The 27,192-nt window shown below is 42.2% G+C and overlaps 1 protein-coding gene across 1 annotated transcript; it reads left to right on the top strand.

Moving 5' to 3' along the window:
* Positions 1-14: 14 nt before the first annotated feature.
* CDH17 (cadherin 17) lies at positions 15-24,223 on the top strand. Its single transcript, XM_052788240.1, has 17 exons — positions 15-32; positions 584-682; positions 1,338-1,475; positions 2,913-3,051; positions 4,261-4,419; positions 5,087-5,286; positions 7,006-7,137; positions 8,001-8,151; positions 8,885-9,100; positions 10,387-10,463; positions 11,922-12,113; positions 13,355-13,599; positions 15,448-15,578; positions 16,736-16,972; positions 18,941-19,057; positions 19,164-19,280; positions 23,573-24,223. Exons 1-17 carry the CDS (start codon positions 15-17, stop codon positions 23,680-23,682), a joined length of 2,478 nt encoding a protein of 825 aa, XP_052644200.1. The 3' UTR covers positions 23,683-24,223.
* The last annotated feature ends 2,969 nt before the right edge of the window (positions 24,224-27,192 follow it).

The raw sequence follows: 27,192 nt of genomic DNA, 5'->3' as shown, positions 1-27,192 counted from the left end.
AGGCTTTTGCCCAGATGGCTGTGGTGCTGAAGGTGGTGGGGTAGGGGACCTGGGGAGGTCCACCTTTTTCTCTTGCAAAAAAGGTTTGGATTTACTGAGGAAATTACTAGGGGTGCAGCTCCAATTCCTCCCCAGCCCCAGGTGTGGCACTGGGTCTCCCAACACACTTGTGGCCACAGGACTGTGTGGCTCCTGGATGGGATGTGGCTGGTCCTGCTGGGGACACAGAGGTGATCCAGAAATGCTTTTAAGAATTTCCTCCTGCTCTCAGTCTACATTCAGCTCTTCAGTGCCTCTGTTTGCTTTTGAAGGTAGATCAAATCTCATTTAAATGTGTAGTGGCTAGAAAAGGGCAGGACCCAAACGTTTGTTTTCAAATTAATTAATAGATAACACTACTTTTAAAAATGGATGTGCACTAAAGAACCCGGAGTTGTTCGGTGCAAACCAGCAAGAGTCTCCTCCATTACACTACAGCAAAATAACTTGCAAGAAGCTCAGTGATGGAGAGCTGCTGTTCATGTGTGGTGACAACAGACATCCCTCAGCTGCTTTCCTCCATTCTTTTCTCTTTCTCTCTCAGGCTCTATGCCAGAATTTGGGGGACCTGCATGTAACTGGGCCTCTGAAGGACATGAATTTCTCTGTTCCAGAAGGAGGGGGAGTCCGCGTCATTTACCAGGTAATCAAGTGTCTCTTGGTATCCACTCCAGTCAAAAACCCCATAGTTTGCACACACTGACCTCACGGGCAGTGTTGTCATCTGTGTTGGTGGGAAGAACGGTCCCCCGAGAGGATCGAAATTAACTTTGACTTCCTCTATCTGGGAACTGAAGAGTCTACATGCAAAAAGCAGGAGACAACCCCTTCTCTCAAACACATTTTAAGAGGATATCCTAAGACAGAGATTAATAAAATCAACATTCCTAGAGAATGGGTTTCCATGTAACTTGTGTCATCATTTTTCTTCAGCTCTGAGGTTTTCTTCCCAAAGCCATAACCACAGAAGGACAGATCCAGCTCCCAGGCAAATGGAGGATGTGTGTCATTTTTTTCCATTCCCATGCTCAGACAAAGCCCTGTCCTAAGCAGACGTTTGCTTTGGAAAGAAACCACAGCTGGGATTTCCTGCAGCATTCAGGAAATAATGTGAAAACTCCTCTGTTGAGGATCAGAAAAGAGCAGATTTGTTTGAGCACACTCGTGGAATATCATTCCCCCAGCCAAGCACACTGTTGGCAATAGATTTTAAAAGACACAAAGGCATGAAATTATTTCAATTATGATGAAAATGCTGAAAAAAGGATGATTTTGCCTCTGATTTTTCCTCATTCTAGTTCACATCTGAGCCACCTGCTGTGAGTTTCAGAGCGACTGGTGAAAAAGACGGAATAATTGACATTGTGCCGAAGACAGGTGTCCTGTACCTCAGTGGGTCTCTGGACTGGGAGACCAAAGCAGTGCACAGGCTGCAGGTAAAAACTCAGTGAAAAACAGGAAGGGAGGGTTATTCATATTCACTCTTTTTTTGGTAAACCTGAAATTAATGGAAAACTGTTGAAATTTCAAATTCTTTCTTTTGTCTATGTATACAGACAGCTTTTTTATTTTTAATATTGAGCTTTGCTGAAAGATGCATGGTTTTATAGTTCTGAAAGACTTTGCACAGGAAAATGCCCCTTAGCACAGGAAGGTTATATTGAGAAAACAAAAGTTACCCTGATGCCAACACCAATCCTTTAATTCTCCTAATATGAGGAGGACACTTGACTGGAAGTGAAATCTGGCCCCATGAATGCGATTCACTTGTTATCCCTGAAGACTGATAGGGTGAATTCCATGGCTGGAAGGGGAAAATAAAATACTGTAATCTATTTAGGAAGATCATAATCTATTTAGTGACAAATGGTGTGAGCAAATGACATTTGGACACAGAGGCACAGATCTAACCTCTGTTAGATTACAGCAGAAAGCTGTTCGGCAGATGTCGGAGGCTATTAGAGGAAAGAGCATTGTGTGCTTGTCCTGCTATTATACTCTTCATAAGGATCTCATCGTAAACACTGTTGGGAGTGGGACAGTGGGTAGGCGATCTTTTGGTCTCAGTATAGCCTTGTGCTCTTATTCTGTGTCAAAAATGGTATTGTCTTTTTCTGAGACACTAGCAACGGAAAAGGAGATGTCATGTTCTCAGGTCTAAAACACCCTTGGACTGGAATTAGACAGGACAGTGTTCTAGCCCCAGAAGTTATTAACCCTAAACAAGGGAATCCTTTACAGACAAGAAGTGATGACAGAACTGAAAAATGATACTTGGTTAGGCATAAATAATCATGATTTGATCATGATTTTGTTATGTGCAAACAAAATAAAGTCCGACAGACATGATATGTGCTTGGTGCTTTAAAGTCAAAGAAGGCTGAAAATTAATTGTTTGGAACAAAAATGTAATCAGAACTAAGAATCAAGTTTTATTTACAAACCCTTAGACCGGCCTATTTTTCTGGTTGATATTTACAGTAGCACACTTGAGTCCGCTATATCATGTTGGGTTTTCTCCTTGTTCTTTAGAAAGTATCTATTTCTATTTAAAGAAAAGCACAAAGTCTAAGCTGTGCATGCATACAAGTAGTCTGCTGAGACTGGAAGTGAGAAATTGCCCTCTGAAAAGTGTCATCAGAAGTAGGAGTAGGTTATTTTGTTTTGTTGGCATTATGTACCGTGGCAAATTATTGTCAGTGAGCTACCCTTGTAAATTTGTCCTTGTAGATGGAGCCACCCAGTGATGGCTCTCACCAGATTTGCGTCACAATAAGAATGACTTGGCATTTGACATCCTGATGTTCATTCATGTCTTTTAATTTATGTACATGAAAATATTTCTTTGCTGTTCCTTCGTTTTCCAAATCAAGGTGGAAAGTCTGGATGAAAAGGGAAACGTAGTGAAAGGTCCATATGCTGTTACAATACATGTGGAGGATATCAATGACAACCCACCAGAATTTGACCAGATAAAGTACACCGGAGTAGTGAGGCAGAACTCCCGTCCAGGTAATCGTCTTAAAATTAAATATTATACTTAATAGGAAGCTAGGTAAATTAGTTAAACAGGAAGTGGATGCTATACTTCAACAAGCTGAAAAAAGATAAGTTTTCTTTCCCACAGGATTGTACAAAACAAGGATGCGAGCATGAAAATATAATGAAAGGGCAAAGAGGTGACCACATGTGGTGTACAAGAATGAGTGTAATCAGAAATATTTCATAGCACTTGTTGCTTTGCAAGTATCACTTAACAGGCAAATATTGCTGCCCTCTCCATTGCACTGAACCGCCCCCACCACCCCCTTGCTAGAAGGAGTTTAAAGTTTAAAGGTTGCCAAAGACTATACAGAAAGAGAATGCTAAGAATATGTAAGTCTTTGCACATCGGTGAAATAAAATGCCAGTGTAGATAGGGAGTATGTGTTTACTGTGACTGATGCTTCTCAGAACATGGGCTGAACCTTAGTATTTAGGAGAGAGTCTTAGATTATGGATTGCAGTGATCTAGTCCAGAAATCAGGAAAGTATCAAAGAGCAGTTCAAGACACACATCTTGGAAATGAAACAAAGGACTCAGCCAGCTGTTATCATTGTGACTATGGACTCAAGAAGAAACTTTTGCTAAAGAATATGCATATAAACCTCCATGGGTTCGGAAAACCATTCTGCAATATTTTACTGTATTCTTCAACTGCATCCAAGTCAAAAAGATTTTGAATGTTGCATTGGTGATCAAAAGGCAAAAATTCACTTATGTTATCATGCATTTCCATATTTTTTTTCACTGTATGATTGTTCCTTTAATTATAACAGTGTCACATCTGTAGGGCATTTTTCTCAAGGTGGTTTGGGTTGAACTGATTTGTATAAGGACTGCAAAGTGGCCTTAAAGAGAGATACTAGTGAGCTACATTCTGCGTGCAGGCACTCTTGGGTGGTAGATAGCTCTCTGATTTAGCTCTGTCACCTTCTTCATCAGCTGGTCTTCACATCTATTGTGATCTTACTAAGCAGAGCTGGTGGAGGGGGGACCTGTGGGATGGTACACAGGCAACATAACCTCCACACACAAGCATGGCTTACCATGAGAGGTGCATTATGAAATGGTGGCAGTTCCTCTTAAGCTGCCTTCCTGGCTTGAGAGCTCTGCTGGAATGGACTATGTATTGAGGTTTCAGTCTCCTCTTACGACTGTTTCTTCTCTAATCCAAACAGGCAAGCCCTTCATGCACGTCCACGCCACTGACCGCGATGACCCTACAACTCCCCATGCACAGCTGACGTACAGCATTCTCCATCATTTTCCCAACCCTTATACAGAAATGCTTTTCCAGATCAATAATGTAACTGGAGCAATCTCACCAAGTATAACGGGTATGTAAAAAGATTCTCGTTTGTCAAAAAGCAAGCATGTGTTCCTGGGTGTACATAGGAATGAAAGAACAACACAGCTCTGATATTAAATTCTGAATAAATGTAGTGAGTGGGACATACTCCACTGAGGCCCTGGTTTTGGGGAACTTTCTTTGTGTCCCACCAAATCCAAGGGAAGTTAGCAGAAATGGAGATTGGGATCTAAAAGTACATTAAGAATAGAAGGTATATCCTCTGTCCCTCAGGACTATGCGGAATCGTATCTTGAGATTAATTCTCTTCCTTGAAATTTAGAAACCCCAAAGCAGTAACATGAAAAATGCAGAGAAAACTCAGCTGGCCATGTGACCCCAACTAAACTGCAATGATTTAAAAACCCCATCTTTTCTGCTGGGCTGAACAAATGCCTAACTGGATTGAGGGCTGTTCAGTGATGCATCTGCACAACACGAAACCACAGCACAGAGGTCTCGTACGATTACGTCCACATGATGCTGTTCTGCATTGTTCAGAACAGCCAGAGGAACCAGCTTGCTGAGATTTGCCACAGAGGTCCATCTAAGGAAGGAGCATATGAAGAAGCATAGGGCATGTAGGAGGCAATGGGCAGATGAACCATCTCCACAGCCTCTGCTTCATTTCACTTGGCTCTTTGCTCTGTCTCTAGGCTCTTATTACTTAGATCCTCAAAAGCAGGACACCTTCACACTCGTTGTCACCGTGAAGGACATGGCAGGGATGACAATGAATGCTTTCACCAGCAGTGCTGATGTGATCATCACTGTGAAGGAGAGCCTGTGGAAAGCTCCCCCCACCATCCGCATCCAAGAAAACTCAACCCAGATCTACCCTGTCAACATCAGCCAGGTAGGGCCCTTGGCACCTCTCCTTGGTGCCACAGAGTTGTTTTCTCCCAGCTAACTGTGAAGGTGTCTCCACTGCATTCAACACTAGGCTCTTCAGAAGGACTTTGGCACCTCCCAGTTATTTTTTATCTGGTATCCTTTGGAAATTATCTTTAGTGCAGGTGTCATTAACTTACTGTTGGTATGAAAGTTAATGGTTTGAAGATGATGGAGACACAGTCAATACAAACATTAGAGTGACTGGACTTTGCCCTTCAGTTTGGAGAGGCTTTTAGCACCACCTGTGTGTGAGAATATCCCATAGATAGAGGAAACATTTGGAGAATTTTGTTACAGCATAGTGACTGGAAGATAAAAGGTGCTTTACAATGCTATTTGGCACAATATGAAAGATAAAGCTCTTGAGACAGCCCAAGGGAGCTCCCAGATAGACATGTGGTAGTTGGGTTCCTCTGCGGAGGTGCCACTCTTCTCTCACGATGGGTTTCTTTGAGCACTTCCAGACTTGCTCTAACACCACGGGCCCTCCAGGCCTTGGGCAAACCAAGAGCTGACCTGTTATTTTGAGGTTAGCTTCTTCCATCCTCAGAAGAGCCTGGCAGGGGACTAGCTCCACTGCAACCCTGCTGTGGGCAGTCCCCTGCACTCAGGGACATCTGCTGTGACCAGTTTTGTGTGACACAGCACACCTGCTATATCAAAAGTACCTAGGAAGGACTGAAATGCCCTCCTTCAGCATCCTGCATTCCCACAGTATTCCTTTTTTCACAGTGCAAATGCAAAATATTTTGCCAATAACTGCAGACCGATAGTGATACATACATCAGTAAATATTAACTAACAAGCCAGCAGCCTTTCAGAAATGTTTGACTTTTTGAAAAATGCCTTGGCACTGATACCCCCAATGCTGTCATCCCTTGGACATGGCAGGATTCCTCGGATCCTGTTTGCAAGAGTAACTGACTCGGTGCTGTTCCCACTGGCCTCAGTGACAGCCCAAGGAAGTCCAGAGTGAAAACAGGTGGAAGAAAAACTAAAATGCAACAGTGCTCCCATTCTGGCGTCACTTGTATATAAATTTCACGTGGCAGCCAATGACATGTTGATTCTGCCTAGGGGAAAATGAAATGCAGTTGCTGTTATATAGTATAAAACATAAAGAGTAATACTGACTCCTTCATTAATTTGGCGGTCTGTTAACTACATTAAATCTGAAGCAGCCCACTAAAGATCCTTCATGACAGGCTTTGATGCATGTAAAGAGCATGCACACACGTATGTGCAGATAGGTACTGGGTATTTGCTTTGTTGTTCCACATTTCTGAATTAAATAAACCAAAACAACAGCAAGAATAGACAGTGTCAGGAGATGAAATAAATTAGTGTCAAGACATTCAAATACATATAATGCTTTCTTCTCATGTATCACCATTTAGCTCCACATCCCAAAACCCTTCCATAAAAAGATAAGTGTCATAACCCACCTGGACAGCTGGAGAAGCTGAGGGAAAATGGCTTCACCACAACACCTCAGAGAGCAGAGGTGGATTATCAGCCTGGTTTTCTGCAGCTCGTCCCAAAAGCCTGCCAAACTGTTAATTTTCTGGTTTATGAAGCTAACAGGAATGCAGTCTTTTCTGTTTGTGGTCCAGAAATGATCTCTGTTAAATCTCAGTCTACACTTCTGACTTCCTATCCTGACTTATTTTTGTGTTTTTAGGTGCATTCAAATGAGCCAGATGTAATTTATGACCTTTTTGAAAAAGAAAAGCTGCCCAGGCTCCCATTTTCCATCGATCAGAATGGGGTTATTTATGTGACTGACCCACTGGACAGGGAAGAAAAGGATACTGTAAGTAAACACATAAAACCTCACCAATGGGAGAGACCATAGCAGGAAGCTGATTATTCGTGTGGGAGTAAATACGAGAAAGCTCACTAGAAAGGACAGATGGGAAAAAAAGAAAGAAAAGCTTTGTTTCTTGTAATTTCTGTTTGGGAATGACTTGATAGATATGAAAGCACATTCATCTACTACACTGTAAATAGCCTTCAGTTTGGTAGCTTACAACATTTCTACATAGGTCTGGCAGTAGCAATCACTGCCCACAGCGTATGTATAATGTACAACATGGACTAACCATTGCAAGATTGTAGGTGCATGAGCAAGAGTTAGTGGCATTTGTGGAGGGCAGGAGATTTGGATGTTTCAGATCTACTCCAGATCCCAGGGACCTCAGGGATCTCTCCACAGCAGAAGCAGAGTTTATCTTGCAGTTGCAACTGTCAAATTACCCTGAAGTTCCCCATCTGGGGGTCTTTTAGACAGAAAACCCTCTGTCCCCTTCTGGTCTTGGAGGAAATTTGGGCACAGAATAGGCCAGAGATCACATATGCTGAAGGAATCCTATCTCGGTATGTGACAGATGAATTTGCAAAGTGACAAAAATGAGATATTCCTGCTTTTCTTGAATTTTTGCAAGAGCAAGTTCACAGTGTAGTGAAGTATTCAGGACTTTTAAGTTCTTTCGAGAACACAGACCTTAGGCACTAAGGGGTGATGGAAGAGTTTTGAATTAAACAGAGTGAAAATACTCAACAAACATAAGAGAGGATATTTCATTTGCATAGAACACTCCCATAGTTACACATCTAAATGCAAAATATTGTCACAGTGGACATTCAACACATATACTCTCGATATTCTTATTGCAGTATTCTTTCTTTGTGGTCACAAAAGATAACAAGGGAGAACTGGTGGACAAGCCTCTGCAAATTCATGTTATTGTGGAAGACATTAATGACAATCCCCCTGTGTGCCAGCAGGCCCTCACTGTAATTGAAGTTCAAGAAAATGAAGATGAAGGTAAGAAAACAGCTTCTACTCATTTATACATATCATTCTAGTCCTGTTACTGTTTCCAGCTGCGTGCAAATAAAGCTAGAAATTCTGATCCCAAACAGTAAAATGTAGCTCTCCTAGAGAAATGTTTTCCTGTGCAGATAGCCCTATTGTTTTCACTTCAATAATTCATGTGGAAAGGAATTTAATAAACTGAGAAGGACAGACCCAAGACCCCTACTTAAAAAATGCTGTTCCATTTAAAATATAAAATTGCATTTTCCCACAACCACAGTTTTGGACAACTGCTTAGAACGTAAAAACAAAACCACCCCTTTTATTACTAATACAAGAAATACTGCTCTGAAAGTGGCATGAGCCTGTTTTCCCCCATCCAGATGCTCCTCCAGCATAATGCCTTTGACTTCAATGGACCATTACTGAAATTTCACATCAAGTCTTCACATCAGTTATTTGGTTTCAAGGCTGAAGTGTCTGCTGCTACAGTCACTTTTTCTGATAAAAACATGTAGCCCAGTCCTTTTGAACTGCCCCAAGCCCAAAACAGCTGGTTGGGATGCTAAAGTAAAATCTCCCAGAAGTCACATGATTGTGTCCATTGCAGTGTTTTCCACGCAGTTGTATTTTTATTGCCCCTCTACTCTTTGCATTGGTATCACTGTTGTCAGTGCGTACCTCTGTGGAGGAATAGGACCACTGCATTATCTGACTGACTCTGGTCTCTCCTCTGCCACAGGAAGTAACATTGGCACCCTGTTAGCTACAGACATGGATGAGGAGGGCACCCTTAACTCTCGCCTGCAGTTCAAAATTGGAAGTCAGGTTCCTGCTGTTCCTGCAAGTAATCTGTTCTTTATTCAGCAAGAAACTGGGATTTTGCAGTTAACTAGCCGTTCATTAAACAGGCGCATTGCATCCAACTATTCCTTGAAGGTGCTGGTGACAGATGCAGGTATGTATTGCCTGCTGTTATACATCAGAATAATTTTGTCCACACTTGTATCCCCTGTGCTCAGTGTCCAAGGGATGAGAGGAGACCTGGAGGATTCACTGGACAGGCAGCAGCACTGAGAGCTGGCTTGCTCTGGCATGGTACTGCCTTGTTCTCGAGATGCAGGGAGGTTAATCATGATTCATAATGCAAGTATGGAAGGAAACCAGCTCTAGGGCAGAGTGTGGATAAATTGGGAAGCTTGTTAACAAGTACTCCAGTAAGAGATTTCCTTCCACAGGGGGAAAAAAAAGAAGAGATCATGATTGTGGTTTTCCCCCTTTCAAAATCTTTCAAAGGGACCCACTGAAAAAAATCAAGAAATTAAAGACAGCTGCTCAGAGTCCAGATAATATATTTTAAAGGATTAAGAGCTGAAATTAATCTTCAAAAAGAATCTTGTCCATTATGTAAGTTCCCAGGAGTCCTTTGTGGTTCACTGAATGGAAAGGAAATCAAACTCCATACTAAAGCTTAAAGCTTTGTGCTGGAGTGCTTATAGTCAGGCAAAACTTGTGGATGGAGGAACTGGCATGTAAAGAAAGCAGTGTGACATGTCTGTAAATGAAATAACATCACTTAGGCAGATGACTTGCAGATAACATCACTTGCAGAGGGAGAAGCTGGTGATTTGTTCTGGATGCTTATTTGAATTCCATCCAAATAGGTTTGTCTAGAATATTCCTTAACTTTCAGCTCATGAAGCACATCCACAAAACACTAAAATCCATCTACATATGAATAGCACACTACCAGACAGAGTATGCTTTTAAAATCACAAACCCCCATTGCTATGGGTACCCCTGCTCAGGTAGCACTTAGATTTACATAGATCTGAAGTTTAAGTCTGGCTGTAATGAAAATGAGGGTGCTGCTTGATGGCCCACCAAGAGGACAAGGTAACATAACAACCTGGGCTTACTTTTTGACATGCAGAAGAGATATTGAGAAAGCTAACACAATTCATAGTTATCATTGTCCTGGTAAAGGGATGTGGTTAAAAAAGTGAGGGAAATGAAACAGGATGGGACAATGCTGAAGAAATTGGGAAGGTGAATAGTAAGATGGAGAGTGAGGTTGACACTGACTAAGAGATACTGGAGATCAAGTGCTTCTTACAACAGCAGGACTTTGCTTGGATTGAGCAGTTTGGCAGTGATCACTTTTGCTCAGAGTGAACCCTTTTGGAGGAAAGTTATTTTCGGCAGAAGGGTTGCCGTGACATTGTTTGTTCCCTTTCCATGCAGTATTCCAAACAATCTGTGACGTGCAAATATATGTCATCGACATCAATGATCGGATTCCCATCTTTGAAAAATCAGATGTGAGTATTTTTAATGCCATTTTTGATGTCCCAATAACTTTTGACAAATGTTTGAGCATATGTTCAATGTCTATAGTATGTTAATGGGAAACTTACCATTTACAGAACAAGTAACAGAGCAATCCACTAGTGAAAATAAATACAAGGTATTGCTGCAAAGCCTGCCTACAAGCTCTATCTAGACAGTGAGTAGTGGGACTGACTCATAGTTAATTGTGAAATACAAGGTAATTTGCTCAGTGGAAAACTATGTGTAAAGAAAGAAATGATTCTATTAAAGCAGTTTATTCCAGAAATGTAAGTTCTGGAGGGAAAGGGGGAAGAAAAGGCTTTAAAATTAATTAAAATAGCTAAATGGAAAAAAGCTAACATCTCCTGGGTTCCCTTCCAAACACAATATTAACTTATCCGGAAAAGCCAGAAGGTGAATGGAAACCAAAGGCTCTATTTGCTTTAACCAGAAATAGTGGTCCAGTGATCCATGCCCAAACGCATACCTGCTGGCCCTTGATTCCAGAATGGGTGTCAGGCTCTTGCCTGTTCCTCTGGTGGAGCTGCTGGCATCTGGCAGAGAGACCTGCAGACCTTCTGTGATTTCTGCCTGCTGGCCCAAGCCTCCCTGCAGACACTGCAGTGGCTGGAGTGTCTACATTCAGGTGTCTAACCTCCCACCATACTTGTAGGCAACGCAGGCCATGGGCTCAGGAGAGCTGTCTGGCCCATCAGGTGTAGGTGTCCTTTTGGGGAAGCTGTGTTGGTTTTTGGACTTTGCTGACTGCATTGCCCAGCTCTCTGTTGATGATAGAGGGAGCTTAGACACATGCAGACTAGGTGCCTACATAGCAGGCGGTTGAGCTTCTCACCTCAAGGTCTCAGTCCAGGATCTGGTCTCAAGATGACACTGCTGGGTCAGGGCACACATCAAACAGAGTAAATGGAGCTGGGCTGCTAATGTGGCAACAGCCTGTGCTGCATGGAGCAATTAAATATTTAACAGTCAGTGGCTAGGGTGCTCACTGGGTACAAAGGAGATGTACTGCTCTGAGCATTGCATGAATGTGGAGTGGTTTCAATGGAGGAGGTAAAGGTTTGGGACTGTTGCTACGCTAGTAGCTTACCCACTGACAGATATCCCATCACCTTTGATAAATGTATGCTAAAAAGGGGGATATAGCAGCTTTGCATATGCTCTAGTGCCTATATTGCAGGTCTGGGTTCCCCTGGGCAGCGAGGTAGCTCACCTGTACTGCTGCAAGGCACTTCACTAATGCTTTTGTACATCTCTCTAACCTGGTTGTGTCTCTGCTGTGAAGTGCACCCACTGCATCCCTCCCTCACACAGGCGCTGTGGGTTCAAATACACCTGTCCTTGTGGGTCACAAGCTTGTTGTAGCGCTCAGGTTTTTTTCTGCAGATGGTGCTTGGTGTGTCACGTTTCAATGATCTCTCTCTCCTCAGTATCACAACGTGACTGTTGCAGAAAGTCTCCCGGTAGGAACAGTAATATTAGAAATTCAAGCTACCGATGGAGACGAGCCTGCCACAGGGAGCTCCTACATCATTTACCAAGTGAAGGAAGGAGATCCAAACAACACGTTCATCATAGAGACAGATTCTGAAACAAACCGAGGATTCGTCAAGATTAACAAGGTGAATAGATGGGTTTGTTCTTCTCCTTTATATATATATATATATATATATATGTCATAAACAGTAACTGCCCTGGTGATGATTTGCAGAGGTGGGGGTTGGCTGGTGAGGGTGAGGACACCCTAAGCATGGTGCAGACTGCAGGAGGCCCCACTCTTGGGCTCAGGCGCTGTGCCTGTGCAATGCTCAGGCACACCTATACTCCTGCCTTTGCTGTGCCCTACCCACCCATCGCCATCAGCAGCTCCCTCCGCTGGCTCTGCTGCTGGCCCCTTCTCCAGCAGAGCAGGCTCTGGCCAATGAAGTAGGTCTTTATGCACCATAAAGAAAAAAAAAGGCATTATTTGAGTGATTTCACAGCAGTGTTCCTGGAAAAGAGAAAGCCAGCTAAATACTTTCATGGGCTGTGGTTGTGGTGGTGGGCTATCACAGGGCAGATCTTCCTCCCTGCTGGTGCCCTGGGCCATCAGTGGCTTTTGCAATGGGAGGTGCAAGTGAGACCAGCATGTCTCGATGTCAGGATGGAGAGGCAATTTGTTCCTGCTGAGGCAAACATTAACCGTGACAAAGCCAAGGTCAGCGCATACTGCAGTGGGTGATACATCTCATATGTTGAATGCTGGAGACAGGAATATAAGGAACACTTTCCACTGCATCCATGAATTTCAATAGCAAAAGTGCTCTCCCTTTGAAATTAGCCTTCTCGAAGGCGCTTGAACTATGGGTCCAGAAAACCTATCACTCATTTTCCAAGGGGTGACACGTTGTTTGCATCCAGTTCACCTGTCGCTGGCTGGGCCAAGGGCAGGCAGATGCAGCGTTTCATGGACCGTTTTCAGGCTCAACCTCAGTGTCATTTTTTCCCAAGGAGGTAATTGTGAGAAACTCTGTGGTGTAACAACCCTCACACAACTTTTGTCACCTGGAGGTCACCCAAGGCCTTCTCGTACAGAGCTATAAATCCTATTGCTATAAACAGGATATAGTTATTAAACTTAGTCAGGCAGGTGGCAACATTATTAGAAAATGCAGTTGCCAAGGAGGCCTCCAAATGGGCATATGGTTTCATTTAAATTGACCGTTCCTAGTGTCATTTTGCTCCTGACAGCTCTCCCTTATTTCATCTGTATCTGGGATGCAATCTTCTCCTTGAGAAGAGCTGGGGCTTTGTGGTTTCCCATAGGAGCTCCCCACGGCAGCGGGGCCATTGCTTAAAGCACCTTTTTTTCTAATTTATCCAGACTCTTGACTTTGAAGCAGCTTCAGTGTACAACCTGGTGATCAGCGCCACAAACCCCGAACCGTTGGTGCCAGGCGTGCAGTACAACTCAAGCTCCCTTACCTTGTTTAAAGTCTTCGTAACAAATGTGGACGAGCCTCCTGTTTTCCGCAAGACAGTTTACAAAGCAGAAGTGTCTGAAGACATTCCTGCCAATACCCTGGTCATGACGGTAGAGGCCTATGATCCTGAGGGGGATACTGTACGGTAAAAAAGAGTGACCATGGTTTATTTATTGAATTTAGGATTTTAAAAGTTGTTCCAGAAGAGGTACAAGGAAACCATGCCCAATATTTGGCATGCAGGAAAAGACTTTTTTACCAAAGTCTTATCTCCTAGTACAAGGTGGGGTGGTAGCCGGTGACCCAGCTGTAGCAGACTGCTGGGCATTGCTTTTCTAACCAGCTTTCTCTCTATGCTGCGACCAGCATCAGCCATTGGGGCCCTTGAACCAGGAAACTAAAAGGAAAGAAGGCCAGTATATGTCTCCAGGAAAAAGGCTGAGCTGGTCTGAGAATAACAGGGTTTCCAGATCCATAATGCCTTTAACAGATGAATGAAGCATATACTGCGTACCTCTAGGAACCAGTCGGACAGTAGCTGCTTGTCATGCTGCACAGGAAACTGCACGGGGCTTTTTCTCCACCAAAACACACAACCTGTACTGAAACTCAAGTCTATAATAGACAATTAATTTATTTTCTTTTCCAACTGCCAAAGACGATATGCCTGCTTCCACTGTGGATGCAAAGTTCTGTGCAAGACAACTCCTATGCTTGTGAGTGGGATGCAAAACCTCAAACTGTCTCATTCGGTGGCCCAACGCCATGTTGTATGACCAAGTCACCTTGAGTCTCTGCCAGCTCAGGGATCTATGCAAAGTGCTGCGTTGCATGGTGTAAATGTACCTTACACAGTAGAGTCAGATAGAAGAATTATTTGTGGCTCTTGCTGCAGGATTCCCAGCTGGGATGCTGAGCAGATCAACCCAAAACAAACAATCCTTTAAATTTAACTAAAATTCAGCAAAACACTGAGTAGTTAATGGGGTTGCAGAATATGACTGTTAGGCCTCCCGTGGATTTTTATTCCCAGAGGTTTCTCATCTGGCTTTCTACTTTCCCCTAACTTTTGGGAACTTAGCATGTTTGGCCTTCTGTCAAACTGGTTTGAAAGTGAGCCACACAGTCCAGAAGCTCTGGGGGATGCTGACAGAGACAGATGACAGGAATTCATATATACATAAACCACATTTCTCCTAAAAAATAGGTTAAAGGACATAAAATAAAAAGTATAAAAAGTAAAAGATGTACAAACATGTCAGCATGCTGTTTTTAATGCAAGGGGTACAGAAAGAACAAAAACGTTGAATGAGAAGGTCAGGTCACATCTACTCAAGCAAATGCCTGTGCTTTAAGTGGGTCATATGTTCGTGGTTAAATTTGTATAAGTAAATACCCAGAGACCTTGGGGTTTTTTTAAACAATAATATAAAGACCATTATGTAGTGATGTTTAAAGCACTCTCTGTTCCAAGGCTGCCCTGATGGTAGTTACAGGTTGCTCCAGACTGGCAGCAGATATCCACTGTAGTCCATCTCGGGATCCTGGCCCCTTGCTGATCCAAAAAAGGGTGCCTGGCTGCACTTCTCCCTCTGCCCCCAGCCTTTGGCTTGCACCCCCATCAAAACCAAGACATGGGAGATGCGATGGAGAGGGACATGGGGTTCAGACAGAGTGCACTTTTGGACCAAAAGCTCATGAACATCCCAGGTTTCCCAGTTAGGAAGAAGGTAGAGTTGCAGTACATAGGCTGGAGGAGTCGTGGCATTCCCATGGTTCTGCTTTCACTCTTATTGTCAAAGATTTTGGCCTCCCTTCCTCTGTCTGTCTCTCCTGGATGGCTGTAGTATTGGTACTCTCCCAAGAACCCTCTCTTTGAGTACAATTGCAATCAAGACGCTTGCCTAAAATCAAAAAAGAAGTATCTGCTTTGTCAGCATTTTCTCCTGATTTGGAATTGTATATGTGATTTTTTTCCTATTTCTTTCCAAAGATACTCCTTAGAAGGTGACGTGAGGAAATGGCTGAGGATTAATTCAGCCACTGGGCAGGTATACACTGCTTCCACTTTGGATCGAGAACAACAAGGAACATACACAGTTGAGGTTGTTGCATCAGAGCTAAGTAAGTGATGAAACAACTACATATACACACAGAGGACTCCCCTGCCCTTACTGTTTTATGAGGAATTATCATACTTCCCATGACTAAACCTATGAAAAGTACAGGAACATGTGGTGTATCCTGAGAAGTATGTATTTCTTAAGAATTTAACTTTCTTTAAAGAAATCTTAATGTTGTAGATAATGAGGATTAAAATAGCTTTCATGAAGTTAGCTATCATACGTTGTTATATTTGCTTGAGGCACATGGCATATAGAGAAGGTTAGAATTTCTTCATTTCAGCATCAACATTTTCTGCCACTTTTTTCCTCTATAGCTATAAAGATTTTAGTCTTTATTGTAGGTATGTTTAGGCTTCCTGAAAACATATGTGGAGAGTAACTTGCAACCTTGTATAGAATTTCATTTTATTATGAATAAAACTAATACACTAGTTAGTCTGAAATACATTAGGGCTCCTAGTTCCAGCCATCAGAATCTTTCAAATAGTCCATTTGGGGAGATTTCATTACATGATTTACATTTAATAGGAGTTAAAAACTCTGGACTATATCTGATTGAATGAGGTACAAATCTACATTTCCCTTATTAAACACAGATAAACAATAATGCTGGCCATTGTTTTGGGGGTATGGGTAAAGATGAAGTTCCTGTATGTCAGAAAAAAGGAGTGCTTCCTTGAGCACCGAGATGGAGTGGGGTTGTTCTGGCAGGAACAGGCTGGAGAAATGACAGGGCTCTGAAAGCTCTTCTTGGGCCCCTTGCCTTGGCCCCAAGGCAGAATATTGACTTTCATTTCCTATATATAGAGGAGAGGTGGGAAACGTAAGGAGTTTCATGCTTAAAAGAGTGCTCCAAAGAGCACTGGTCACCTTGGATGTGACCGCTTACTAGATACGATGGTCTATCTACCTCCTTTCACTTGCTAGTGTTCTGTAGTTAGCAAGAGTTGGGGTAAATAAACCATACTTTTTAAAAAGTGGTGGCAGCTACCATAAATCTCTCAGGACCTCCTGAGACCTTGCCTCTGCAACCTGCAAACAGAATACCTCCTGCTGCCTGCCTGATGGTGTACCTATACAATAGCTGCAAGTGCAACAACCCGGCGTGTAAGTCCCAGATGTGCGTGTAACTTTGCATTCTGTTAAACTCTACAGAAAATGCAGCTCAGAAATCCAAAACAACCTTGATACTACACTTAGGTGATGTGAATGACAACCCTCCACTGTTAGCTATGGATTATCCTCCTTTCTTCTGCCACCCGCTCCGTGGAGGAGAGAAAGTTTTCATTCAAGCTGCTGATGCTGATGAACAGTGGTATTATTCAACATTTACTTTTTCTCTCATGGATGATATGAATACAAGAAATAATTGGGAAATCTCAAAAATCAATGGTAAGTTAATAAAGCTATTCTTATAATGATATGGGACTCTCTAAGTACTGTGGGAAATATAAAGAAATATTGAATTCCTTTTCATTCCTACTATTGCATATCCAGTATTCCATGTAGAAAAAAAAAAAATAGGTTGTTGAGAAATTACACGCATTTTGGCATGTATTTATTTGAACACCTAAGTCATTAATTATTTTTTTCAAGAGATGACATCTAGTATGTTGCAAGCTAAAATTTCACTAGTACTTATGAGAGAAGAAACATGTAAGAATAAAATGTACTGTGTGCTTAATGTATACAAATCACTTCTGCTAAAGAAATAGAGCAGTTTGCAAACTGTCTATTTTGACATTTCATATGCGAAGGGAAGTCTTGCCTCACAAACCAACTGGAGCTCTTTGAAAGGGGTCAGTAAGCACATGGATGAGTGCTTTGGCAATAGAGCCTGTCTGAACTCCTGAAAGAGGTTTGATGAAATGTCCCACTAAAGAAAGTGGCTTGCCACAATGTGAAAGGGACAAGTTTTGAAAGGATAAATAATAATTTAAAATTCAGGAGTTGGAGTAATGGTCAGCTCTTGCAGTGAAGGGAGTTCATGTGTGGTTTTCCAAAGAGTTTTTAGCTGGGACCTGTGTAGGTCAATACATATGTGTGTGCAGTAAGGAGGCAAAGTTTACTCATTATACGAAGTTATTTGAGTAGGAACCAAGTGTGAAGAATTGCAGAACATCCTTGCAAGGCGGAGTTGGTTGAACAATAAAATGGCAGATTTAGATGGACCCCAGACTCCCAAATTCACATTTGAAATCATGGGTACTGAGCTGGCCATTACAAGCCAGGAGTGAGACCTGTAAGCAGTTCCATGAAAATGTGAGATCAAATTATCAGTAGTGTTCAGAAACGCAGATCAAATATTGGGAATTACTAGGAAAAGACCAGAGAAGAAATCAGAGAAACTCGTTATGCCCCTGTATAAATCCATGGTTTGTTCAAATCTTGAACCCCGGTGTCTCCATCTCCAAAAAGATGCAGTAGAACTGGAAACAGGCTCAGACAGGGTGACAATGACAATCAGAGTTATGGAGTAGCCTGATATAAGAAAGAGTATGGAAGCAGCAAAGTAAGGTACTACTTTTTAGCTTGGAAGAGAGTAGGGAAAAAAATACAATAGAGGTCTATAAAATCATGAATGCTATGGTCAGGGTGGCCAGAGGTTCATCGTTTGCCCTCTCTTCCAGTACACAAACCTGGGAGCCTCAAATGAAGCTTATGAGAGTTATTTCCAGTGCAGATAGAAGGAGGAGGTAGTTAACTGTAGAACTTGTTGCCACAGGGTGTTCTGTATGTAGAAAGTTTCTACAAGTTCAAAGCAAGAAATTGCATCTCACTCGAGAAGTCCCTGAGCTGAAAATGGTTGAAGGCTGGGAGAGCATTAGGAGAAAATAAAATACATGCTTGCTTTTTTATTGTAGTCTCCACTTATTCTAGAGACAAAATACCAACATCGATAGACCTTTGGTCTGATCCCAACAGCTGTCATAGTCTTGCTTTTCCAGGTTTTAAAGAGTCTTAGATGTGACAGTGCAAGTGCACTAGAAAGATGGTCTGTCCTAGTAAGTTATCTTGGGAACAATTTAAGTTGCTTAAGGCTTCTATGAGTATGGGGTGTTATTCTTGGTTTAGATTTGATGCTATCAGTGTAGCACTACCCAAGGTTAGATTTGGCCTGCTGTAGAAATTAGGAAGGAAATTCTCTGACCATATTATGCTGAAGGCCAGACTAAGCATTTAGACAGTCCCTTTTGACTTAATGTTTGCAAACCAATGAGACCTGGGAACACATTGGGGGGAAACAGGAACTACCATTATATGCAAAGCAGCCTTAAAAAAGTGCATTTACCGCTGGTATGAATGGTGAGCTAAATTTCTTTCTTGTGCTGACATGAGTGTCCCATTTCCTACTTACAGCTACTCATGCTTACCTTTCTCCGAAACATGCTAACTTCGAAGAGAAGGTGTATAATGTTCCAGTAATAATTAATGACAATGGAAAACCACCTTTGGAAAGAAAAGTAAATCTTGAAGGTATGCTATGCTCAGAACTATTCATTTCAAGACAACAGTTACATTTATGAATAATCAAACTGGACTACTGAACTTCTCATTAACCTCATGGCATTTCTTTTTGCAGTAAACATCTGCAAGTGTTCAAGTGAAAAGTCGTGTTTTATTGAAGTACAGCGTGAGCACTCCTGGCCAAGCACTGGCCAGGCAATTGGGATTCTTATTGGGGTCCTGCTGATCATTGGTAGGTCACTTTTTCTTGATTGATATGAAGCCAGGTCTCCGAGATATGATGGTGCCTCTGCATTTCTGACACTTATTCACTTGCTGGGTGAAGCGATGTCATGAATGTTGCAGAATGTGCAAAAGAGGGAAGATCTCATGACTGTGTATCGTGATTGCTGCAAACTTGTAAGTTTTTGTTCATAGGAATAGCTTTCTTTGGCCTGTGCTTCTGCATCAATGTACAATGGTACAGCAAGCAGCTGTGACAGAAGTAGATGCTGCACTTGTAGCATATTGTCAGTTCATTGCTATCTACTACCTTTTGCCTGTCAGGGAAGCGACTGGAGCCTTGTCTTGGGCTTCCAGATTATAGTGAAAACAGTGAAGTATCCAGGGATGTCATGCTTACAATGTCTGCACCCATAGCTTACAATTATGATTTTATTCACCTATTTCAGCTTTGTAGGTTTCCATTTTTCATATGGAGAATTGCTCTGATCTGTGGGAAACTGACATTTACAGGAACAAAGTACAGTTATATTGTTAAGCAGCAGTGAACAGTATTATGTTCTTATAGGCATTAGCTGATGCAACTTCAACAAGTAGCTTAAAACTTTTTCCAAAACAAGACAAAATCTTTCTTGGGAATAGAATAGAATAGAATAGAATAGAATAGAATAGAATAGAATAGAATAGAATAGTTCCAATTGGAAGGGACCTACAACAATCATCTAGTTTAACTGCCTGACCACTTCAGGGCTGGCCAAAAGTTCAAGCATGTTATTAAGGGCATTGTCCAAATGCCTCTTAAACACTGACAGGGTTGGGGCATCAACCACCTCTCTAGGAAGCCTGTTCCAGTGTTTGACCACCCTCTTGGTAAAGAAATGCTTCCTAATGTCAAATCTAAACCTCCCCTGGCGCAGCTTTGAACCATTCCCATGCATCCTATCCCTGGATACCAGTGAGAAGAGATCAGCACCTCCCTTTCCACCTCCCCTCCTCAGGAAGCTGTAGAGAGCAATGATGTCACCCCTCAGCCTCCTTTTCTCCAAACTAGACAAACCCAAAGTCCTTAGCTGCACCTCACAGGACATTCCTTCCAGCCCTTTCACAGCTTTGTTGCCCTCCTCTGGACACATTCAAGGACCTTCACATCCTTCTTAAATTGTGGGGCCCAGAAGTGCATACACTACGCAAGGTGAGGCCGCACCAACGCTGTGTCCAGTGGGATAATTGCCTCTTTTGACCGGCTGGTTATGCTGTGTTTGATGCACCCCAGGATGCGGTTTGCCCTCTTGGCTGCCACGGCACACTGCTGACTCAAACTGAGCCTGCCATCGACCAGCACCCCCAGATCCCTCTCTGCAGGGCTGATCTCCCGCCACTCCTCTCCCAGTTTATACTTGTGCTTGGCATTACTCTGTCCTGGGTGCAGAATCTGGCATTTTGACTTGTTAAATTTCATCCCATTAATCATTGTCCAATGCTCCAATCTATCTAGATCCTTCTGCAAGGCCTCTCGTCCCTCAAGAGAGTCAGCAGCACCCCCCAGTTTGGTATCATCAGCAAACCTGCTAATGGTGCATTCAAATCCTGCATCCAGATTATTGATAAATATATTGAACAGAACTGGCCCTGCAATTGAGCCCTGAGGAACACTACTGGTGACAGGTCACCAGCCAGATGTAGCCCCATTCACTGCAACCCTTTGAGCTCTGCCCATCAGCCAGTTCTTCGCCCAGCACACAGTTAACCTGCTCGTCCCACAGCTGGACAACTTGTCCAGAAGGATGCTGTGAGGGACGGTATCAAAAGCCTTATTAAAATCCAGAAAAACTACATCTACCACCTTCCCTTCATCCACGAGGTGGGTGACCTTATCATAGAAGGACATCAAATGAGTTAAACAGGACTTTCCCTTTGTGAACCCATGTTGACGGTGCCAGATGATTGCATTGCTCTTTAAATGCCTTTCAATAGTACCCAGTATGATTTTTTCCATAATTTTTCCAGGAACCGAGGTTAGACTAACAGGTCTGTAGTTCCCCAGGTCTTCCCTCGCACCCTTTTTGTAGACTGGAATAACATTGGCTAGCTTCCAGTCAGCAGGGACCTCCCCAGACTCCCAAGACCTTTGGTAGATGATCAAGAGGGGTCCTGCCATAATATCCTCTAGCTCCTTCAGTATTCTCTTTATCAATGTTAAGTGCAAAAGTAGTGAGGATGATTGTTGATGGGATCTAGTCTCCTAGGAAATGAAGAGCAAGAAGAATTCAGTGCTCAGTTCTGTTTGATTTTTGAATGTTATGGTCACAAGAGCCAGACTGGGAAACTGTGACTCAGCTGTAGAGAGGAGAGGGAGTGTGAAAGACCCATGGAGAAAATCAAAGAAGCGGAATTAAATACGTTACAGACCACGTATTCAAAAGAGTCACATTGAATTAGAGGATAAAAGGGAAAAAACCCAAGAACTTATGTAAGTTACCATTACTTCAATTCTAAAAGAAGAGAGAACGAGCCCCCAAGAACAAGTTCAGTACCTAAAAAGACAAAACCAAAGCTCTGTGTTGAGTTTCTTTTGTAATACACAAACCCCTAAAGCAAGAGAAAGTGCTGATGCATGTGACACATATGTGTTTGTCTTTTGAAGATAAAAAGAGGAAAAAAAAATTTTCAAAGGACTTAAAATGGAAGAAGTCATACTCAGACCATGCGATTGACAGAGAAACCCCTCAAACTGCATCATCACCTGTGTTCAAGCTTCTCATAGCACTTATTTCTGCACAATGCTTTAGTCTGATCCCTCACTTAGTATAGCGCCACCTTTAAGTGAAAATTTTGTTGGATAACTGACCAAAAATGTTTTCACTACAAGAGAGCTGGTCAGCTTCAGAGAGCACAGTAAAAGTTGCTATTGCTTTATGACTTTTAAAAAACACTGTTTGTAGCTCATACAGGATTTTAAAAAGAATTACTGAAATGAATATGCAGGTTTTTTCAATAGCAAGTTTTTTTTCACTGTAAAGGCAAAATTAGATGATAGCCTCTCAGATGGTTTTAATGAGATGAGCAAGGAAAAAACAATGAGAAGTATCTAAAGATTTTATGAAACCTGGGGAGATTACAAATATTAAGTTTGGCCTTGAAGCTCAGACTGTCTGACACCAGAATGAATTCTCACATGAGCTAAGGACTCTCTCAGACCTCAGCACCTTTCATTCCAAGAGCAAGGATCCTCTGTAGTCTTACTTTCTTTAAAAGAAACACAGAGCATATATACTGGAAAACAAAATACAACAAAACAAAAAATACACCCCAAACCCTCAGACAAGCCATTCTGATGGGAGAAACTCTTTCATTAAGACAAACTGTCTCTCTCCTGGAAGGTATTTCTCCCACTGAGAAGAGGGTGGAAGAATAAATATCGTGTGGCAGATACTAGGCATGTTCCTTGATTAACTACTCAGATACCACAAACATGAATATAAAATAAGAACAACTAGAGAACAGATACTCAGAGCAATGAATAGGGAAAGGGAGTAGCTGAGCACTCCTATGTACTCTAGTAAAGCAACTAGAGCAACTAGTTCCAAGAGATGTTGGAAGTGATAATCTAGCACTGATAAAGAGGAAATAAATTTACATACAAGCCCATCATGATTTAAAAAGATCAAACATGTATATACACATATAGTATGCATATTTGATGTGTATATGTACATATATATATGTATATATGCATATGAAGACATCTAGACACCTTAGATTAGATATGACAAGTGATGACAAAGGGTACAAACACTTCTAATCCAGGCCAGAAGAAAATCTCAGTCATTCTTGGGCATAGGACCACAAATCTCTGGGGTCCATTAGCTATTCCTAACAGATACCAAGGAGTTCCTGAAGAACAATTTTGCTGTCAGTAGTCTCAGCTTTGCTGTGACAGAATTGCCATTCTATTGGGAAAAAAAGAACAGGGATTACGATTCAAGACAATCATGACAAATCACTGCTCAAAGGGAGGTGGTCTAAAAAAGACACTTTGCCATCTGGTCAGATCCTAGAGGAGAAGTTCTCCTTTGGGGGAAGTCTCCTGAGCCCTGAGGCACCTGATCCTGCCCACCAGTACCCTGGGTCCCTGAACACGCTGTTGGTCCAACACTGCATGGTCATTCCCCAAAGCCATTTGCTTCTGTTCAAGAGGTAAAGCAGTATGGATGTTACATTGTGGGTGTCAGATCCTTTGCCAAAATACCTTTTCAGAAAGTCTTCTCTTCCCTTTACTGATGAGCGCTCTCTGTTTTTCAGGTTTCATTCTAGGGAGTGTGTTTTTTCACATGAGATACAAACAGAAAAATGAAAAGAAGAGCCATCAGAAAGATGTAAAGGATAAGTCTGAACTCAACAGACTGGCTTAATGACTGTTTCATCAAGAGACAAATATGACCTTTGGGTTGGGAAGGAGTGAGCTTTGTAGCTCCCAAAGCCCAGAAGTGTCCTATCACAAATTGAGGATACGAACATGCAAAAGCAGGCTCCCAGGGTTTTGTCTTCACTTTTGTAGGCAATACTATTCAGACATGAAACAAAAAACATACGTACACTTCAGCAGCAGCCATTAATGAGAATATCAGCTTTGACTGAGGTGTTAACTCATGACAACACCAAATGCTGAGCTCCTGCAAGGATCAATACATGGGACCAGCCTTCGTTGTTTGGCAGCTGAAGTAAATATGGACTTTCCAGAGGACTACATTTTATCTAACTGCACATCTTTGGCTCTTTCCATCTCAATAAGTTACTGAATAGCAGAACTGGGAATAAAGTCCTGTGCTACATTTGAAGATGTCCCATGAAGTTTCAGGAATCCCTCTGGATCTCAGCAAAGGAACTCCCAAATTCACTGCAATCTGTAATCTGCCCTGGGTCATGCCTGCTTACATTATGCTGGTGAATTTGTGCTGGCAATATTCACTAGCAATGTGACATTTCAGTTTTTCATTTCTGATATCCACAGAGTATAACCACTTTGTGAAGCACCATGGCCTTTCATTACAGTTTCTAAGTTAAAAAACACATGCTGAGTCGTGTGGAATTGGGTAATGTGCTGTTTTATTGTACTTGCCCCCTAGACATTAGATAAGAATAAAAATGTTCTTTAAAGGTTTTAGTGTCTGCTGCTTTTATTAAAAAAAAAAAAGAGAGAGAGAAAGTGCATGAGAGCAAGCCATGGCTGCTTGGTTATCTATTGTATTTAACCCTCACTTTTGCATAATACAGATTAAAAATGGCTCTCAGGCCAGAGTGGTGCATATCCAGCTGATTCAAGATGCAATGAGTGCTGGAGGCACTTGTATCTCGGTCTCAGTAAAATGTATTTGAGCCCAGGATGACACTCAGAGAAGGAAAGCCTTTCTCCTGACAGCATGCCTATAGAAGGGCATTTTTGGTGACAGTTTGAGGGAGGCTTTTCTTTTAAGCTATAAATAAAAGCTGACAAATATTCTGTTAAACTGAAAAGACAATATACTTTTGAAAACACTGAAGAAAAAGTCATATGGAAAAGAGTATGTTTGTTTACGCAGGATTTTTTTAATAGCTTTTGCATGCAGCACAGAACTAGAAAGAAAAGAGCACTTTTTTGGTAGCATTACATTATAATAGGTTTTCCTAGAATGCTGCCAGCAAAAACTTTGCTTTTGGGCTTCAGCAACACAACCCAATTGTTGTATCTCTTACCCCAGCTTCCCCAGCTGTTGGAGCTCTGTTATTTGCTGTGGGGCTCACTGCTGGAATGTATTTATTTTATGATGGGAATGCAATCCATTATATTTGGAAAGTATGACATTCAGTTACGTCAGTGCGTCCAGGGATCGGGATTAGTATATTGTTTTATAAATAAAGGAGCCAAAGTTCAGGGGTTGTTGTACTTGTGTATACCAATACAGCTTTATCTGAAGATGGGGAAAATGTACAGAAGTTCCACTTTGCTTTATCTCGCTGACCTGTCTTTCTGTTTGCTAGTTTTGCCCAAATGCACCTCCTATTTTTAACAATTTCTTTTCTGAAGAAGGGTCAACAAATTTCTTGTCTTATTTACCTACATTCATGGCTGGTTTGATAGCAGGACCTTATCCCTTTCCTCAGCCTACAGAGGCATTGCCACAATTTCTTGTGTCTCACAGGGTAACTCACTGTGCCCTCCGCCCAGCTGCCCTTAGGCCAGTGGATAGCAGAGCTTCTAGGACAAACAAAAAAGTCCCTCCTCCTCACGGTCTGGACCACATCTTCCGTCTTGAAGACTTTCAGTCTTGGTGTATTGGGGGTCAACCCTCCTGTAGGTATTACTCTACCAAATGTGGTTCATGTGTGGTAGGAGAGGTCTGAACGAAACTGCCTCGGGGTCCTCCCTCTCCGGTAGCTGCCCTGGGCAAGCATCTGTAGGGGCTGAGCAGGTTTTCCCTTGCTGCTGCAATGACCCCCTGACAGCCCACGCTCCTGCCTGCAGCAGAGCATAGCCAGGGCCTGCAGCACCCTGACCGCCTTCCCACCCCACTCGCCCAAAGTCCCCTGCACTCAAGGGACGTGTCATGTTCATGCTTGCATGGGCATTACCTAAGCAATGCAGCTGCTACCTAACCTGCGGCTGGGGCATCATGCTCTTCTTAGTGCTTCTTGTACTGTGCATTAGTCCTACCCTCGAAAAAAACCCCACATTTCCAACGCTGCCACAAATATTCTCATTTTCATCACCCTCCTCCTGCCTGCCTGCCTGCCAGGACTTCACCCCCAGCCCTCCGGGGGTTTATTTAACCCAGTCCTGCTCTGGCTCCTCCATCAGTTCAGTCTCTTTTGGGAGCCAGACAAAAGCTCTCACCCAGCCTTAACCCTCCCCCGTGGCAGACTGCTGCCCCCGGCCTCCTTTCCAGAGGACAAATTCAGTTTTCTTTGGGTCTCTGGAGAGGAAGAGAAGAAATACTTATTATTGTTCCTTCCCACCATGCTTCCCACCAGCCCCAGCTGGTTCCCAGGTCCCTGCAGGAGCGGTAGATACTAGGACATTTTGCCCTTGTACATTACATTTTGCTCTGAATTCAAGTTTTAAAGGACAAGCACTTCTTTTTGAGCTCCTCAAATTCCTGTCAATGTCTGTTAGTCACTGCATCCTCTGAAGTAGTTTCACTAACACCTCTTGGTAATAACTAACAATGCATAAACTGCACTTTACACGTAAAAGTGTAAAGATATAGACAGCACTGAAAACCAAGTTTAGTATAAACGCCCCAAAAATAGTTCTCTGAAGTTGGCCACATTATTTTTTTTTAAACAACTTTGAAATATTGGCTTATATTTGTTTTCTATGCTTGAATAATAGGTATGGCATACCAGCATGACTTGCATACATACATGATTCACTACAAAGAAACTAATAAGGTCTGCAAGCATTAAAATTGAATTAGTGCTTTAAATGCATGATACTTAAAAGAAAATGGTAGAGAAGCTAAAGCTCTCCTCCTTTATATCCACAAATTTTTAGAACAACTTTATACATTGATAGCAGATGGACAAATTTTGAAAACAGTGTTGATGGCTTTGGACTCGAGTTACAACCTTTCTGCCAAGAACAATATCACACAAGAAGTCCAGTGATGAAATCTGCTGAGAATATGTCCTCTGGAGTGGTTCCTTTCCATGGCTCCTCCTCCAAGCATGCAACATCTCATTACAAGGTTCACAGATAGCAAAAGATGTTTCAGTGCCTTCTAATTCTTTTTTACAAGATTAGAGACTTATCAGGGTTTTCATTATCTTCAGGATTAATGGCATACATTAATTAAACTGTCATTATGCCTATTTTTCAACCCTTTTGTAAATATAAACTTGAAAAGTATGAACAAGATTGTTATCTGGGTTTATAGAATGAATGC

The sequence above is a fragment of the Harpia harpyja genome, chromosome 5 (genome assembly GCF_026419915.1).
Source record: "Harpia harpyja isolate bHarHar1 chromosome 5, bHarHar1 primary haplotype, whole genome shotgun sequence".
Lineage (NCBI taxonomy): Eukaryota > Metazoa > Chordata > Aves > Accipitriformes > Accipitridae > Harpia > Harpia harpyja.
This window is presented reverse-complemented; position numbering and strand designations above follow the sequence as displayed.